The following is an 18,022-nucleotide window of genomic DNA, read 5'->3' as shown; positions in this document are numbered from 1 at the left end:
GGGCATCCTGAACCACATCCACCTCTGGGAGTACAGGAGCTGGGGGGAAATGTGTAATAACTAGGAACTAATGTGAGTACTAAGCATAAGGTAGGGCAGTCTATTTTAACATTGTTAACTCTGTCTCTGCTGTGGCTTCCTGGGTTTTACGATCTTTTTCTTCAAACCAGGACACAAAGAGAAAATTGCTTAATAGAAAACACAGTATTTACAATCTTTCATCTATGGATTGTTCGTTCCCCAGAATTGGTCAATATTTTGTTCTTACCTATTACCAGGGACTTAAGAGATGTTGAAAAGTTAGATGATGCCCAGTCTAAACTTTGTTTCTACTCTTTAGTCTTTCTTAAACTCTGTTTAGTACTGTCTTGCAAAAGGAGAGGTGTTAATAGATTAGTGGTCTTTACTGAAAATTCATGAGATTCCTATTTCAACCATGGAAAGGTTTCAAGTGAACTTTGTCAGATTTTTCAGTGGTATGTGAGACACAATCTATTTCAATATCAGCAAAATATTGAATTTGAAGAAGATATGACAGTACTCTCTCTACCTCAGAGGTGCCTGTTTATACTAAAACTGTATAACTGCCTTCCTGGTTTTATATATCTAAAAAAAATATATATCCTCTTCAAGTGTTGATTCAACACCTCTTTGCCTTTCAAGTGGATTTTTTTATGACCACATGCTTTCCCCCTGGTATTTGGGATGTTATTTTTATATCCTTGTTAACACAAGTTGAAAGGAGATCAATCTTATTTGTTTATGCTTTATGTCTCCTGCAATTTCAACAGGTGAATGATAAAAGTCTAGGGGAAAAGAGAAGTCTGGTGTGATTTGTTTTTATAAGAAAATAATACTGGAAGCCTACTGCAGACAGATATTTCCACTTGAAATAAATGGCAGTAAGTCAGTGCTATAGCTAGCTCTATCTGGGTCCTGATGGAAACAGTTTTTTCATTTTTACTGTACTTTATTATCAAATGCATGACTACTGTTCTTGAAACTGCTGCTTTGTTTCTTAAAGCAACAGCACCTTACTCCTAACCAAATTTTGGAAGGTAAGAAAACTGATGTTTGTTTACAGCTCAATTAATTTTGGTACACTTGTTTTGTTCTTTGTTATAATCCTTAATGGCTTCAGTGGAAGTATAAAGAGCATGCACTTCTGTCTGGAGGAAAATGCTCTGACAATGAGTTAATAATTTGGGAAGTTTTGGTTTCTACCACAAACCTGTCGATAGTCTGCAGCTAGTAATTTCCGTAGAAACTCTCCTTCCATTTGAGCATGCCAGCTCAGAAACATCTGAGTGCCACACTAACAAGGCAGGTACCTACTTCAAATTAAATGCTTTAAAGCACAAGTAAATTGAGTTAGTTTCCTTACAGTACTTGGTATGGTGATAAGAGCAAGTCTAGGTTCGTGCTGTGTAAAGACCAAGGAGATCTTCCAGATAGAAAGAAGAAAATAAAATGGGTCTTGCTCACTGCCAAGCTTTCTCCATGCAGACATGTTTTTCTATCTGTTAAATGAGGGGAAAACAAATAACATTTGTGGCTGTATAACCGCTAAGTTAGGGGCAAAAGGAAGTCAGATACTTTATCCTCAGAAATTGAGGTGCGTGTTTCTTTATGTATAAATATGTACAGATGTATTTGAATGAACCTTTTGTATAAAAATTTCTGCCATGCTGGCAGTTCCCCTTAGGAACAGACTGAAGTCCCTTAACAAGAGGTTTTCTTCCCATCAAACTCACCTACGTGCAGCCCAAATGTGTAACTATAAAAGTTCTTGGCACCTATGTGGTGCTCCTCAGTTTAGAATTTCAAAGTGCTGTATGGGGGCAGGCAGCCACGGGCTCCCCTCTGTTTTGCTGCTCACAGAGATAGAGCTTTCCTGGAGATCTTCTTCCAAGTAAAATCTCAGTCACTGAGGAATTCTCTCTCTCTGAGTACATGCTCATCTTCAGCGTGTACCTGTAGCTCTGAGCACAGACTGCAGCTCAGGAAAGCAGAGGATAAGGTCGGGCCTTCCTTGTGTCTCTTGCCTTTCTCTGAAGGTCTGAGGAAGGTCTGAGAGCACTTATTTAAAAGACAACCACTCATGGTATGCAGCATCTGACAACAGGATGGTATGGTGGTTTCATTTGTAAACTAATGCTTCAGAAACAAGTTTTCTAAGCAGCTGTCAAGTTTCTTTATCTCAAGGCTTCTTCCAAAATTGTAACATCTACAGAAATAAATTAAACAAAAAATGAATTAACTGAAACATTTTAGAATATTCTTCACTTGTCATCTTTGGTATTAGTCCTTGTCCTGATGGTGAATGAATCATGTCTGAATCAGTCTACTAGTTTCTTGCATTAGAAAATCATTAATGCAATAGAATGCTGTCTTTGTGGTGGAGGCTTTAGGTGTTGTTTTTCTCTTTTTAACTTTTCTTTCTAGCCTTCCTTAGTACCTGTGTTAATGAAGGAATTTCAATGATGCTGTCCCGGAAAAGGCAAAAATGTGACTTGGGAGGGATTTTAGGACTGGAAGAGTTCAGTTCATTGACTCATCCTCTTTTACTCTCCTCTATCTCTCTTTCTTTAGCATGGTGAACAACTCTGTCCCTTAGGCAAAATGTAATGTAATTCCTCAGCCACAGACTTGCAGTGATTGCTGTGCTGCTACTACTGTAGTTTTACTTCCACCTGATCTCTTAATGTATGTTACAATGCTTGTATGTGAAAGATTTTCTTTAGTTCTGTGTCTTTTACAATTTCTTCAGACTGTAAAACATTTTTTTTTTTTTTTTGCCTCTGTGCTATAAGCTATCAGTTTTGCTATTGGACTTCAATACTGCCTCATGAATTTTACATACAGTCCTGGCAGTTTTTAGATCTTGTATTCTCACATAGGGGACTTAATTCTTGGTCTCTTTCACACCAAATAAGTATCCTACATCCTTGAGGGTAAAGAAATGGAAAACAAATAACCTCAACTGTGTTTCGCTTTACTTAAAAATTAATAGAAATAAGTATTTATTAACAGCAGGACTTGTGTTGTCATGAACACAACACTCTCTTTCAGTGAACTTTGTACACCAAGAGAAGAACTACAAAAGGAGAGAGAGAAATGCTCAATGTCCATGAGAGCAAAGTTGGCAGATCCTAGGAAGTCCACGCCACAGAATCATGGAACGGCTTAGATTGGTTTAAAGATCATCTAGTTCCAACCCCCTTGCCCAGAGCTCCATTCAGTCTGGCTTTGAACACTTCCACAGCTGAGTCATCTACACCTTATCTGGGCAACATGTTCCAGTCCTTCACCACCCTCAGAGTGTAGAATTTCTTCCCAATTTTTAATCTAATTCTATCTTTGTTTAGTTTAAAGCACTTATTCCTGTCACTCAGGTAAGGATTTCCTCCTCAATTTTCCTGTAGGACCACATTTTAAGTATTGGAAGGTCACAATGAGGTTTCCCTGAAGCCTTCCCTCCTCCATGCTGAACAAGCCCAACTCCCTCAGCCTTTCTTTGTAGGAGCAGTGTTCTAGTCCTCTGCTCATCCTCATGGCCCTTCCCTGGGCCTGCTACAACAGCTCCACATCTTTCCTGTATTGGGTGCCTCAGAGCTGAATGTAGCACTGCAGATGGGATCTTGCAAAATCAGAATAGAAGGGAAGTATAATTGCCCTAGAGATGCTAACTATACTCCAACAAAGGGGAACTGAATCCACCTATACTTCTGTTCCTGTGTCTTGGTCACTTTTTCCACATCGCTTGTAGGTGAAAGGAGAGATTCCCTGAAATGGGAGTAACTGTTAGTACCAAAAAATCAAACACTTTAAGAGTATGCTAGTAAATTAACCTTATCTTGGGTGGGGACCTTGGTCCTATTGCGATGCAGGGTGCGAGTTAGGACAGACCAAGGCCTATTTCCAAAGAGTATCTTAGATACAGCCATCTTATCATAGAATTGCTCAGGTTGGAAAAGACCTTAAAGATCATCGAGTCCACCCGCAACCTAACCATACTACCCCAACTCTAATGACCCTCCGCTAAATCATGTCCCTGAGCACCTCATCCAAATGGTTTTTAAACACATTCAGGGATAGTTACTCATCCTATACTGAAGCTCAAAGTATTTGAAAACATTTTAGCAGTCACTGGACTTTTAAGTCTATAGATTGAGTAAAGGCAAGGTCTGGTTAACTAGTACAGGAACAGTAAAGTGGTCTGAAACTCAAAGCCTTGCTTTTGAGGTTATTTAGGGTTGTTCTACATTGGACTTCCAAGGAGAGAAGGACTCTGGAGAAAACTAGCAAGCTATGGCCCGGTACTTTCAGGGCTTTTGGCTGCTGTTTTCCTTGGGGCAGCTGGGAAAATCAGTCCTGATGCACATCTACAAGCTACCTCCTACTAAGACAATCTTTTTGCATGCAGTGTTACTTAGCTTTATTAGCAGCAGCCTTCTGAAACAGTCAGCTATCAATGTCTTCCTTTACAGTTGAGTAAACTGAAACAGCGATGCTGAAGGACCTGTTGAGGCCATAGATAAACTAGCAATAAAAGTGGATGCTCTCACATCCCTGATCCCTTTGCTTTAAGCACAACCCTATAGGCTTACTTAGCTGGAAAGCATGCTAATTACTTGCAGATCCAGTTGTGAAAGATTTAAGGACCGGGGTTAGATGATTTACCAAGCATAGATAATCTATCAATACAGTATAGTAGTACAAGATGATGGTCTATAACAAAAATGACAATGATGGAGCTATCTTCCGTGTATCTCCTGGTGTTTTGCCAGCACTAGTGAGCATGTACTCCTTTGTGCTACAGTGGCTACAGTGAGAGTCTTTGTTAAAAGACTTGGGATCAAGTTTTCAGTTCTGATTCAGTGTGAGATCCTGTGGCCAATGCACAATTTCATCTCCGTAATCATTAGGAGATTATAGAATGGTTTGGGTTGGAAGGGACTTTTAAGATCATGTAGTTCCAACCCCCTGCTATAAGTAAGGACACCTCCCTCTAGACCAGGTTGCTCAAAGCCCCATCCAGCCTGGCCTTAAATGCCTCCAGGGCAGGGGCATCCATAACCTCACTGGGCAACCTGTTCCAGATCTGATCTGACTGATCTTACCTGTGAGGCTCTTCATCTGCTCAAATCTGGATCTAGTACACCGGCTCATAGTGAGGAATGCTATGGTGACATTAGTACTGCCATTTCACATGCACAGGCAATTATCTCTATTTGGATAATTTTATAGGGCTTTAAAAAATGATGCTACTTACACTCTTACTAATGCCCAAAAGTTTGTGAGAAATGTAATGCGAGTTAAAACAGAACAGGAGCATAGAGGATATGCTTAATTGTGAATACATTTGAGTGACACTTCTACCTGCATAAATTTGAACTTCACTGCTTTTGAAGACAGTGATGGATTTCACACAGATTGCTCCAGTATGCATGTACCATCTGAGAAGAGTATTGAGTGAGCTTAGGCTGAAGCAGGGAGGAAAAAAGTACAAAACCCTATTTTACTATTATATATTACATATATCTATTTTACCTATTTCATTACAAATGACCAGAAAGAGGAAAAAAAGAAGAGGGAAATGCAACAACGTTTTAGCTTTGCAAAGCTCTGCTGCAGGATGCATTCACAAACCAAAGCCATCTGCCCCACACAGACATGTTGATCTATTCATCCCAGTGAGACAAGCCTGTTTTCTCTGCCTGCTGCTCTCCTGGTGCCTTACATCTCCCCACAAAGAAAAGGTTAATCTGCATTAATGAACTCTGTGCTGTTCAGCCTTGCAATACAGCAACTCTGTGCCAGACTTTGCTCCTCTCTCTGCCTTGCTGGGCTCAGTGTATTTGAAATCAGCCAAGTATTTGAAATCAATCTGCTATGAGATTTATGGAGCTTTTGTTTTCTTTTTTTTTCCTCCAGTTTGGTGAGACCTATGTGATCTCGGTCACACAAAAGGAAAAAGAAATTAAAGATTTGTACTCTGTTCTTATCTCTTTGGCTTTTGGAAAGTTTCGTGTGTGTGTTTTATAGGTCTGTTACTGGTTGTAAGAAACAGCTGATGTGACAGATTTTAATAAGGATGTTGCAGTTACTAGCATCCTCTTAGGTTTCAATACATCTTGAAGATAAAATTTTGCATCTTTCTCATATTTGAATCAATTTATTTCACACAGAGAGAAGGAAGAGGAGGGACAGAGCTCAGCCTAACCTTATTCCAGTAGTTTGATATAAAAATGTATTCCATGCTTTATCAGACTCTGAAGCAAAGTTTTTTTAGATTAAAAACAAAAATATGATTTGTTTCTATATATATTAAAACAGAAGATAGACTTTAGCAGCAATTTATCTATACAAGATCAGTTGGTTTATATTTCATTTCCAGTATTTAATCGTCAGTTTTAGACTTTACTTATCTACCAGGTATGTAATACAAAGTACAGACTATGACATAGATATTTATTTGTTATGAGCAAAGAAGTTCTTGCTATTACTTCCTTTCTTGATTTTCAAGTACAGAGGAAATGTAGACAAATAAGTAATATTTGAACTAGCTAAACATGTTCCTCCTCATCCTAATATTAAAGTGCCTACAAATCAATACACTTAGAAATCCTATGCGGTTGTTGTTACTTTTTACAAATTCACTTTAAAACCTATGGATTTACTGTTGTCTGCATTAAACAGAAGATCAGTCAGAACACAGATATGTAAATCCCAGGAGGTTCACATGGCTTTTTGGTTCATATCAGATCAGCTTTAAAATTTGTCAGAAGCTTATCATTAAAATAAACAAACAAAAAATGACAAACAAAACAGAAGCATAAGAAAAACGAAAAGCAAGACTTCCATCTCAGCAACTTGCAGCTCAGGCTTCAGGCAGCCCTACATCACCTTCCAGCATCGCGTCCTACATACGCAGCGACCCTCACTCTCCCTCCCTCACGTTCCTCTGTCACCCCATGCAACCATGTTCCAACAAAGGAGAAATTGGGCTGGTTTTGTTGTCTTTTTCAAAGAGCTCTTCCACAGCAGAGCCTGGGGGTGCCAGGGCAGGTGCTCCAGCCGGGCCCTACACCCGCTTGACGCTGTTGAGGAGCTCCGTCAGTTCGCTGATGTACTTGATGGTGTACTTGAGGGTCTGTATTTTGGTGAGGGGCTGTCCCCGCTGGCTGTAGGCGGGCGGCAGGTAGTTGCGCAGTGTGTGCAGCGCGTCGGCCAGGGTCCTCATCCGCAGCTTCTCCCTCTCACTGGCTTTCCTCCGGCGCTGAGCTGACATCCGCACCTTGGTGCCCTTGGGCAGCCGGGCCTGACCGGGGCTGGGCAGGTAGGCTGGGGGGAAGTCCACCAGGCCGTAGCCCACCAGGCCACCACCACTATATGGGGTCTCAGCTGCCGCCGGGCACGGGGACGAGGAGTAAGACTCAAAGGACGGCGTTGGAGACAAGCTGTGTGGAGAGGAGACAGAGTGCAGCTCGAAAGCCCCGGCGGAGTTCTTCCAGTCCCAGGAGGATAAGCAGACAGAGTGCTCCGAACCCAAAGTGTCTTCCATATTTATCAATGTCTCATGCAATTTGTCCATTCTGGAGGAGCACGCAGGAGAAGCAATTCCCGCTGCCCGCCAACAAAGGATGGAGCTGCCGGCTGCTGAGACCTTTTTATGATGGAGGGAGGAAAGTGACAAAGTGGGAACGCGGGTTTGGCCAGGGGAGTTCAAAGGAGCACCACAAGTGCTAAGATGGAAAATGAACTCCTGATGTGCTAGTTTCTTCTCAGTGATAATTATCAACCTTCAGCTAAAAAGCCTTTAAGCTAACAGGCAACAGTGAGGAAGGAGGAAAAAAAGATTATCTTCTTGTGACTAAACCAATTAAGGCTGCGCATCAGCATTTAACGTTGCACTGGAGGGATAAGTGATGAGAGAGGAAAAAGAAAATTAACCATTTTACAAAGCAGTTAACAGAGAGTTTAAGGATAGCGAGCACTAAAACAGGGCCAGAATTTAAACTATTGAGCCCTGTTTTCTGTGTTACTGTTTGGAAGGAACTGCACCACAGCAGTGATCAGTTGATCCACGCTGACTGTGGCTGAGATTCTCTCACTAAATATATCTTAATTGTGAAACCCAAAAATGGTTGGCTTGGACTTTGATGTGTGTGGCTCTGTGGATTTCTCGTCTCGTTAGGTTGTAATTTCTCTTTGAATAATTTGCTTTTCAACAAGAGCAAGGGGAAAATCTAGACGTAAATTCCGTGTAGTCTGCAACTTAGTTTACCATCTTGAATCAAAAGGCAAAAAGGAAATTTGTAGTAGTAAAGAAAGTCAGAGTCCTATTTAATAAAAGATTTGGGAAGATGTAATTAAAAAAAAATAAATATATAGGAAATTAGATCAACACAAACTTTGGGCCTGAACAGTTGTCTTAGAAATTTAATTGAAAGCTGTATATAGGTTAGAAATGTGGAAGAGAAGACTCGAAAATACTTATATAAAAATTTCTACCTCTATGAATCTGTTTTTCTGCTAAAAAAAAACACCTTTTCCAGCACTTACTGAATACAACAGCAAAGTTAGATGTTAGGCATTTCAAATGAAAATATATATCCTAAAAATGAATAGCATTAATAATGAGCACTTTCTGTCTATAGGCCTCAGAATAGTTTACAATGATGATTAATGATCTTTATTCCCCAAGGAGATGGATACTTTTACTCTTTACTATGAGAGTGGTGAGGTGCTGGAGCAGGCTGCCCAGAGAGGTTGTGGATGCCTCTGGAGGTGTTCAAGGCCAGGTTGGATGGGGCCCTGGGCAGTATTAAATGTGGAGGTTGGTGGCCCTGCATGTGGCAGCAGGGTTGAAGATTCATGATTCTTGAGGTCCCTTCCAACAGTGGCCATTCTGTGATTCTGTGATTCTGTGATTCTGTGATTCTGTGATGGATAAGCAGAGTCAAGGAGTAACTTGCCCAAGACAACACAGCAAATCATTAGGAGAGCCAGGAAAACTACTGAGCTCTGTTACCACTGAGCAGCTCAGCTGCTAGCCATGACTTCATATTAATCCATAATAGAAGCAAGATAAAATATACAATGAAAAGAAAGAGAGAGCAAGTGCTAACCTGAAGGACCCAGAAAAGTAGGGTAGGATTTAGTTTAGCTTCTGTGTAATTAATCTCTGTGTGCTTAGAAATCCACTATGAAAAAAAACATCTTTTAGATGGCACATAGAGAAAGCAAGCTGGAAGATACCATTTCTTTGTGACTATGAAATCTTCATTACAACCACTAAAGAAAATTCAATGTGCACTGAAAATAGGGGCTGATCCAATATTCACTGGAGTCTCTTATGGATTTTTGTTGAGTTTGGAATCAAAACATTTGGAAGCAGCTTGTAGGAGAATTATTGATTTTATCATGATGTGAGTAAGAGTAAGAAGGAACCAGAAAGTGAATGTGAAGGGTTTTAGCATTTGAGCCCAGTCTGAGATGATTTGGCTGTGATGAAATATACCCCATGCAGAAACTCAGGGCACATCTCACCTCAGTCAGGATTGCTTTGGGTTTTCCAGTGTGTTGTTCTGATCTTTTCTTTTTTCTTTATGGAAAATGAGTTGCAATAGTCCAAAGAGCAAATTCCTGGTATAAATTAAATTAAGATAAGGTATTTTTTGTGACTTTAGCAAACTGAGTGAGCTTCATTGAGCACCATTTCAGAGATCACCAAGTCACAAGTCAGACTCAATAACTGATTTAGCATAAAAATGAGTCACTTTTGTCCCAGTTAAAATCTCCCACTCTCTTTTTATGTTTTCCTCACAGTATGTGTATTTCGTAGTACCTTCATAGTGCTATATAAATGCATATTTATATATATATGACCCTTTCTTCTCATTGATTTTGATTCTGGAATCAAAAATTAAGCCCTTAATGGCAGTCATATTTGGAAGCAAAAATTTCAACAAATCACTTGTTTGCTATCTCTAACCAATGCATGATAATGGTAAATGTCATAAATTATGGGTAAGTTATGGAAAATCTCATTCAGACACCAAAAAAAAGTTTTGGCCAAATCAAGAAGCAGTGTGTGGTCAATGATTCCTGTATGTTCTACAGACTGTTTAATTCAACAGAGCATCATGTTTTTTAGCTTTTCTTGGATTCATTCTGTGATTCTGTGATTCTTTAATTAATTTTTGTCTGCAAGTACATCTCTGCCTGGAATGTGAAAATCATTGGTTGGGAAATTATCTCACAAAGTAGGGACAGTTACAATAGGTAAAAAAAAAAATACTGGAAATGATAGAAGTGTTCATGGTGTTCCATTATAGCAGGGTTGAAAATGTGATACAGAGGAGGGTATGGCTATGTGGTGGATACCAGATATATTCTAATATACTTTTGGATTGTTTGATGCTCATCCATTAAAGAGCTAAGAAAGTCTAGTGCTTCAAATGTTGCCTTCCTAAAGTGTAAATACATGGGAAAAAAAAAAAAAAAAAGAAGAAGAAGAAGAAATTAAAAAAAAAAAGCTTTGCAATCTTTATTTTATTCGACCTTGAGCAGATTTGGGGAAGTTCCTTTTGTTCTCCCAGTAATGCCATAACATTGCAAAGCAGTAAGATATGAGGCTAACACCAATGACATACTCACTTACACTTAGAAAATGATGAGGGATTTTCTGCTTGACTGATAGTTTTGATTTCCATTCCAGTAATTTATTCAGCAATGTAAAGGCTAACATCTCCATCTTCATCACCTTTAAAATGAAAGATTCCCTACTCAGATTTCTGTATTTATAACAGAAGGAAGGAGAAGCACGGATGGAGCAAAACTTTTTAGAAAAGCATAAAATAGAAATTTTTTTTGAGCTTCTGTGTGTGTCTGATTCAGGGTTTAAATTTAAAATAAGATGTCCAGGTAATCTGTCACTCACAGATATGATAGGTAATTATGTAGATATTTAAGGATTGGTCTACATTTTTAGTCTGTAAAAATTCCAGATCATATTTCCACCAATCTGTGAGGTTTGGAGGGTAAACAGACTTGAAATAGTGAGGAAAAAGTCGTATAAAATGGGAAGAATGCAAGCTAAAACAGAGTAAGCATGGCTGAATATATTTCAGTAACACTTAGCAGTCCACCTCCTTGAGAGTTAGGACAGAAGTCCAGTCTTAGTGCACTGACAAGCAGTACATTATACAAATAGAGCTCTAAGATGATATGTTTTCAACTTTATTCTACATCTGCAAAGCTCTTAAAGTCACTTCATCTCTCATTTAACATGGTTTCCCAAGCACTCTCTGTTTTGCCTCCCACTCTCCATGCAGCTGGCTGTTGATGGTCCTGCTTTGCACAGACCCAGCAGCACAGATGTAAAACGTGGTGCAGGCAGCTGCAGGTCTCCCTGGCTTCAGTAGACACAGCAGGTGTTCAACACTTCCGAAAAGTAACACTGGACACCTCTGTTTACGCCTAAGCTGGCAATAAAGGAAGAAAAGGATCCAGCACATTTGTTATCCAGAGTCCCATTAGCCACTGGGCGATGCTCCTCTCTTTTTTAATGCTTTCCCTTAATTTGGAGTAGAAGTGGTTTTTTTTTTTTTTTTTTTTTTTTTTTTTTTTTAATGAATTTATTTGAGGATTTTTTAATACTTGTGGAAGAGGGTCTAATTTGAGTTCAGTCTCAGCTGAAATCAGTAGGATTCGTAGATAAGTAAGCTGCACTGTACCAGCAAATATCCATGCCTTTTTTTCTGAGGTCATTATTCCAAAGAATACGGATGAATAACTATCTACAACTCCCAGGGGGAAGCAAGGCAGTAAGAACTGGAACAGATCCTGAGTGCAGACCCCTAAAAAGGAGCCTGCAACTCCTTACTACAGTCAGTGAAAACCATGTGCAAATTGGATCCCTAATTGTTATCACCACCTTTGGTGGCTAGGATGAGAGAAAACACTGCTACTCATTTGTAGTAAGACCAGAAACTGGTGAGTTGCAGAGCTGTTAAAAATCCTGCCTTAGACATTTAAACTCTTCAGTGCTCTCAACTCTAGAATACCACACCAAGAGCCTGCTGATGAAGGACAAGTATTGTGGATGTCATGCTAAGTATCATAGGTTTCACCAGGGCTTTGGATGGTGGCAGGCACCTCTCTGCAGTTGCCCTGGCAGGAGCAGGACCTATCTACTTGCTTTACATCCTCACATCTATTTGATCCTCTGAATAGTGGCAGTCTCTGTTGACTGAAGAGTGACATCAGCTCCGCAATTCATTTAAAACATCTGATCTCCAAGCAACTGGCTTCCTAGATGAAAAGGCCTACGTGTGGAATTTACACCTATCCACCTTTTAAGTAGGGAGTTTATTACCTAGTGGCTTTCAGCTGATTTTTCAGGAATGTCTTTTTAATACCCCTGTTAACAGAAGTTGAAAGGAGATTAGGCTATGTGGTTGGTCTTTAATGTCTACTGGCTACTTCAGCCAGAAGGAAAGGGCAAAGCTGAGGGGGGGAGGGGGCCTTAACGAGGCTCATTTTGCTCAGAAAATGAAAAGTTTCAGATATTATCAGAATAATAGAAGTCATTTAGCTGGGAGATCTCCGTTATCTCTTAATGCAGATTCATTGTATTAATTTTCACATGTTTTTAAAACAAAACGACTACTGAAATTGAGTTGATTTATTTCAAAGTTTTTCATAGGAGAGGTGGAGGAATACCTGCTGTTAAACATGTTAAGATCCTAAGCAATGCCTCCTTTTCTACCCAAAAGCATAGGATCAATTTCATAAAGTACAATATAGTTTAATTCCAAGTTTTTCTTGTAATCTCTTTGCGAACACCCTGATGGTTCATTTTGTCATGTCTGACAGAGGTTTCACTGGGGCAGCACAGAAGGGTCCCAGACAAAGTTCAAGGTTGGTACTCTCGATTTCCTGCCATTGCACTGATACTTTGTGCCCTGTGCTCCAAATGCTTCATTTTGCAGTGTGACAGATTTTCGAAACCTCACTAATTCTTATGAGAAATTCCAATGGCCAGGAAATTTTCCCTGAATGTGTTTAAAAACAGTTTGGATGTGGTGCTCAGGGATGTGATTTAGCGGAGGGTTGTTAGAGTTAGGGTAGTATGGTCAGATTGCGGTTGGACTTCATGATCTTTAAGGTCTTTTCCAACTTGAGCAATTCTATGATTCTAAATTTGAATTAAAATCTCAATTGTGCTTATTTCAATTTCAGTTGCAGAGCTGAAGCTGAGTGTTTGTAAAGGAGACTATTTTTCAATTTCTCTGATTACATTTCATCTCAGGCTGTTCCTTTCCATAAGGTGAACCTCATCAGGACCTGCTCATTTCTCCCTCCCTCGTGTCTGATCACTGATGTGCAGAATTGCTGCTCGCTGCTAATAGAAACCATATTTCATTTTGGTGCTAAATGAAGTTATGCTACGAACAGAGCCTGCAGCTCAGTTTAATAATTATAAAATGGATCAATAGTCCAAGGTAAGAGACAACCAACAAGTGTTAGATTATAAATATTATTTAGCACTTACATATTTTCCCTGTTCTGAAATAGAGTGCTGTGTGCATGTTGCAGGTTTCCTTCCTCAAGCACTTGGTTAACCTGTGGGTGGGGACTTTAAATCGCAAGGTGCCAAATCTCAATTTTAATCACATTCAGTTCCAGAAAAAGCAAATTGGTCTTTCAGTCCACTGATGAATGAGAATTGTACTAAGTACTTCTATCTCTTTTTTTTTTTTCTCCAGATGCCTTTGTGAATTTGCCTAACAAATTAAACTCAGTGTTATAATGGCTCCACAAAAATATTTGAGCAAAGTTGCTGCTATTTTCAATAGCTAAACTTTGAACACATGGCAGGTTTCCAAATGATACCAAACTGAGAGAGAGTGGTTAATATATTGGAGGGTAGAGATGCCACTCAGAGGGATCTGGGCAGAGAAAACTGTCTGAGAAGATCCTCAGGAGGTACAGGGACAGCAAAAGCAAAGAGTCATGGAATCATTATGGTTGGAAAAGACCTCTAAGATTATCTAACCCAACCATCAACGCATCCCCACCATGTCCCTCACTAACCATGGCCCACAGTGCCACATCTCCATGGTTCTTGAACACCTTCGGGGATAGTAACCACACCACCTCCATGGGCAGCCTGTGCCAATGCCTCACCACTCTTACAGTTTTCCAGGGGCTGGGAGAGCTTCACGCAGCACAGGAGCACCATGACAAGCCAGGAAGCAGTTTGACTTCTTCTCCTGCACAGAAGACCAGCAGAAGCAGATGGGCTGAGAGGCTGGAGTGGGTCCAGCAAAGGGACTCTGAGTTGGAGCATATGGTGTGCAGGGAGAGGCCTGGAGAGGTGGGTCTGTCCACCCTGGGATTGAGAAAGCTCCAGGTAAACCTGGTGGCTGCAGCCACATGATGGGAGATGGAAAAGAAGAACATTCAGGCTTTCTGCAGAGGCTCCCAGTGGAAAAAAAAAAAAAAAAAAGACAATGATCACCTCAAGTGCTGAGTTTTATGGGATTTCAGTCTCAGTGATTTCTTACAGGCTTCTCACTATACTTCTGGTTATACAGGACACCAATACATTTCCTTTCTGATTACATTTTTAGACAGTTGGCCTGATTTGAGACAGCTGGGTGACAAGTGTATGAGAACACAGGACTATTCTCTACAACTATAGACCTTGTTCCCTTTCTTTGCCTTATAATCAGGTTTTACTGTCTGTCTCATCTAAATGTTTCTAATTCCATCTTCCTCTCTATGACTAGATATTATACCTTTTTATTTTTTCCTTTCCTTTCTCCTTTTCTCCCTTCCTATCTTCCTTCTTCCTCCTGCCCTTTTTTCTCCCTCCCTTCCTCCTTTCCTTTCTTCCTTCCTTATTTCTTAAGATTTGATCTAGTTGTATATTTAATTTTCAGGATTTTTCTTATTCTCCTTCTGTTTTTCTTGGTAGAACAAGATCCCCTGCCTGTCCAAATCATACATCTTTGTTTACCTGCTCAGCTATGTTGATAAACCTAATGTTAGAAGTAGAAAATGCTTCATTATCCACTTGGAATTGTCCAAAGCATAGGTTATAGAATAAATAAAATAAATATCTATAGTAGTTATTAAGGTTACAAAGATGCAAGAAGCCATTACTTGAGGCCAACTTTTACTTTAGCAAACTCTTATTATTTCATCTTCTATTTTTCTAAAGACAAGGGAGAGCAAAAAACCCTAAACTCTGACTAGGAAAACTTATCCATGGGACAGTAAGTCAAGCTTATTCTTATCTATTAGGTCAAAAAGCAAGGAGATAACTTCCTTCACACTGGCACACAGCACACTGCATGCTGATGGCTGCCCCATCACTCTGATGAGACAGGTTTCTAGTGCATGCCCTAAGTTCCTGCACAGTTAATAGCAATTGATGTGTGCATGCATGGATGAGTAGGTAGCTCTTACACCAGCAGATATGCACATCTTGAGGGCAGATTGTCTTTACTAAGAGTCTGCTATTCTGGGGGCAAACCAAGGAGAACAGTAAATCACTGCTGACTGCAGAACCCCAGCGCCCCTATCTCCTGCTTCCTCAGACAGTGACTGTGCCAGGATAGGAATCCTTCTCTGACAAGATCTCCTTCGTGGTGCTTACCACAGGGGTTGACTTAAGCTGCTGGCACTTTCCTATTGCAAAACTCTACATTAAATGGGGACATGATCAGAAAGCAACTAAGCCTAAATTTTCCAGGCAGTATCACTTTAAAGCTTTTGAGCCCCCCCCTCCCACCCCCTCCAGGAAAGTAGTCTTCTAAAGTAAATACTAGCAAATGGGTTGTATTCAGGAAAAAAAAAAAAAAAAAAGGGGGAGAAAAAAGGGAATTGTAATTTCCCCTGACATTGACCTGACCTGTCAGGCTTGGATGCACACTCATCAGTCTCCTGCTCTGATCTGATAGCTGACATTCTGTGATGTGCTGAAAGCAAAGTAACACAGATGGATAGTGCTCTCTTTTGAAGAGCAAAATGCATCAGTAACTGAGTTTTCAAGTACGTTCAACATGAAGTTAACTCTTAGATTGTAGGAGCATCTTCAAGAGGGAAGGGAGCAAAAAGACTCTGCAGGCCTACTAGGGACTCACTACTATTGTGCATATAACGTAAGCTAACATTTACACAGTCCCTGCTTCTTTCGATCTACTTCAGACACTAGCTTATCAACACTCATTACACAGCTTTAAAAAGACTTTTAAGCATTCTTTAGGGCAGCCAGAACCTCCCAAACACAGCATGCAGCATGAAGCTAGCTCCGAGCATCCCCAAGCTCCGTCAGGCTTTCTTCCTCCAAGAACCTCCATGTGTCCCTACGAGGACAGACTGAGAAAGCTGGGGCTGTTCTGCCTGGAGAAGAGAAGACTGTGAGGTGACCTGATAGTATCTAAAGGGGAGCTACAGGAAAGAGGGCACAGACTAATAGGTCTCTGGTGTTAGAACAAGTGGAAATGGCCTCAAGCTTAAAGAGGGGAGATTAAGGTTAGTTATAAAGAAAATGTCTTTTACAGTGAGGGTGGTGAGGTACTGGAACAGGTTGCCCAGAGATGTGATTGATGCCCTGAACCTGGACACTTTCAAGGCTCAAGCCCTGGGCAACCATGATCTAGCTGTGGTGTCCCTGTTCATTGCAGGGGAGTTGAGTTAGATGACCTTTAAAAGTCCTTTCCAATTCTAAGGATTCTCTGATTCTCTGATTCTCTGATTCTGATTCTATGCCTTCTCTTCTTTCAGAAGGAAAGCTCAGCTTGGAGAAATAATATGTATTATTTGGACAGGAAGAAATTTCATGCCAGAACTTTTTAGTTAGTTCCTCCCTTAGGAATCAGTTCTGAGGTGAGAAGAAAACGAATTCCTAGTATGGGATCTGGAATTCACCATTACAATACAGCAGAGGAAACAATTGATTATATTCAATTTTACAGTCATGAAGGATGCAGTGATCTCGTTTCAAATGTTCAGATGAGTTCCTGCTGAATCCTATGAATCCCTTCTTACTTCAGGGTAAGACAATAAACGATACTATGAACATCCGTTATATTTCCTAGGCTTTACTCTTGATTTTGCTCACATGCATTCAAGATGTCAGTAAATCTCTGATTTTATTTCCAGGCTTCCTCTTCCAGCTGAAGATTGCTTTCATGCCCAGATAATTACCTTCCCTTTCTGGTCCAACAACCAAGCAAAAAATAATATTTAAGAGACAACTTCATGGCCATCTTTTCTCAGGTTTGCTAGGTGACAAAATTCTTGATGTCATACACTGAGATGTGCCCTTTTAAGAGTAATTTCACACAGGCAGAAGCAGCCAATCTTCCTGTCTTGGTGAATATTATATCAGAATCTCTAATTGTTCAAAATTTTCCATGAGGACTTGCTCTAGCTTGAAATGAAATCTAATAAAATAAATTCAAACATACTTTTTTTCTTGCATGGTGTTAGGGCCACTCAAATTCAGCAACAGAATTGCAATTTTGGGTGACTTTGTGCTAATTTTTGGCTATTTTTTTTCTAGTGTATTTCTTCCCAGTGACTGTGAGAGCCCCTGGATGCTCCACCTGGCAAAACGTGGGTGTAGGTGTCTGCCAGGAGGGAGAGACAGCACTGGAGGGAAAAGATCAAAGCCCTATAAAGTGTCAAACTTTCAAATGCAAATCACCTGCCATAACTCTGCTGAGAACAAATCCTTCATTATCACCATTCTGTGAAAGGCTTAAATTAGCCTGAATTGGCTGGCAAGAACAAGAAAACGAAAGCCATTTATCTTCCTGTGAGCTTTATTACTTTCGGATTTATTTGGCTAATGGTCCAATAGCCCACTGGTCAGAATATCTGCATAACGAATACTTCAACTGATCCAAAAATACAATATTTGATCATATGATGTTGCTATTAAAGTTAAAGCAAGATCTGTGGCAATGGGTTATTACAGTGTCAAAAAGAGTCTTCA

The 18,022-nt window shown here is 40.1% G+C and overlaps 1 protein-coding gene across 1 annotated transcript; it reads right to left on the bottom strand.

Annotated features, from left to right (window-relative positions):
• Positions 1-7,087: 7,087 nt before the first annotated feature.
• MSGN1 (mesogenin 1) lies at positions 7,088-7,781 on the bottom strand. The gene has a single exon (XM_031610922.2). The coding sequence runs from the start codon at positions 7,595-7,597 to the stop codon at positions 7,088-7,090; it is 510 nt and encodes a 169-aa protein (XP_031466782.1). The 5' UTR covers positions 7,598-7,781.
• Between the last annotated feature and the right edge of the window lie 10,241 nt (positions 7,782-18,022).

This window comes from Phasianus colchicus, chromosome 2 (assembly GCF_987193195.1).
Source record: "Phasianus colchicus chromosome 2, bPhaCol1.hap1.1, whole genome shotgun sequence".
Lineage (NCBI taxonomy): Eukaryota > Metazoa > Chordata > Aves > Galliformes > Phasianidae > Phasianus > Phasianus colchicus.
Note: the sequence above shows the minus strand (reverse complement) of the source record. Positions and strands in the feature narration are given on the sequence as shown.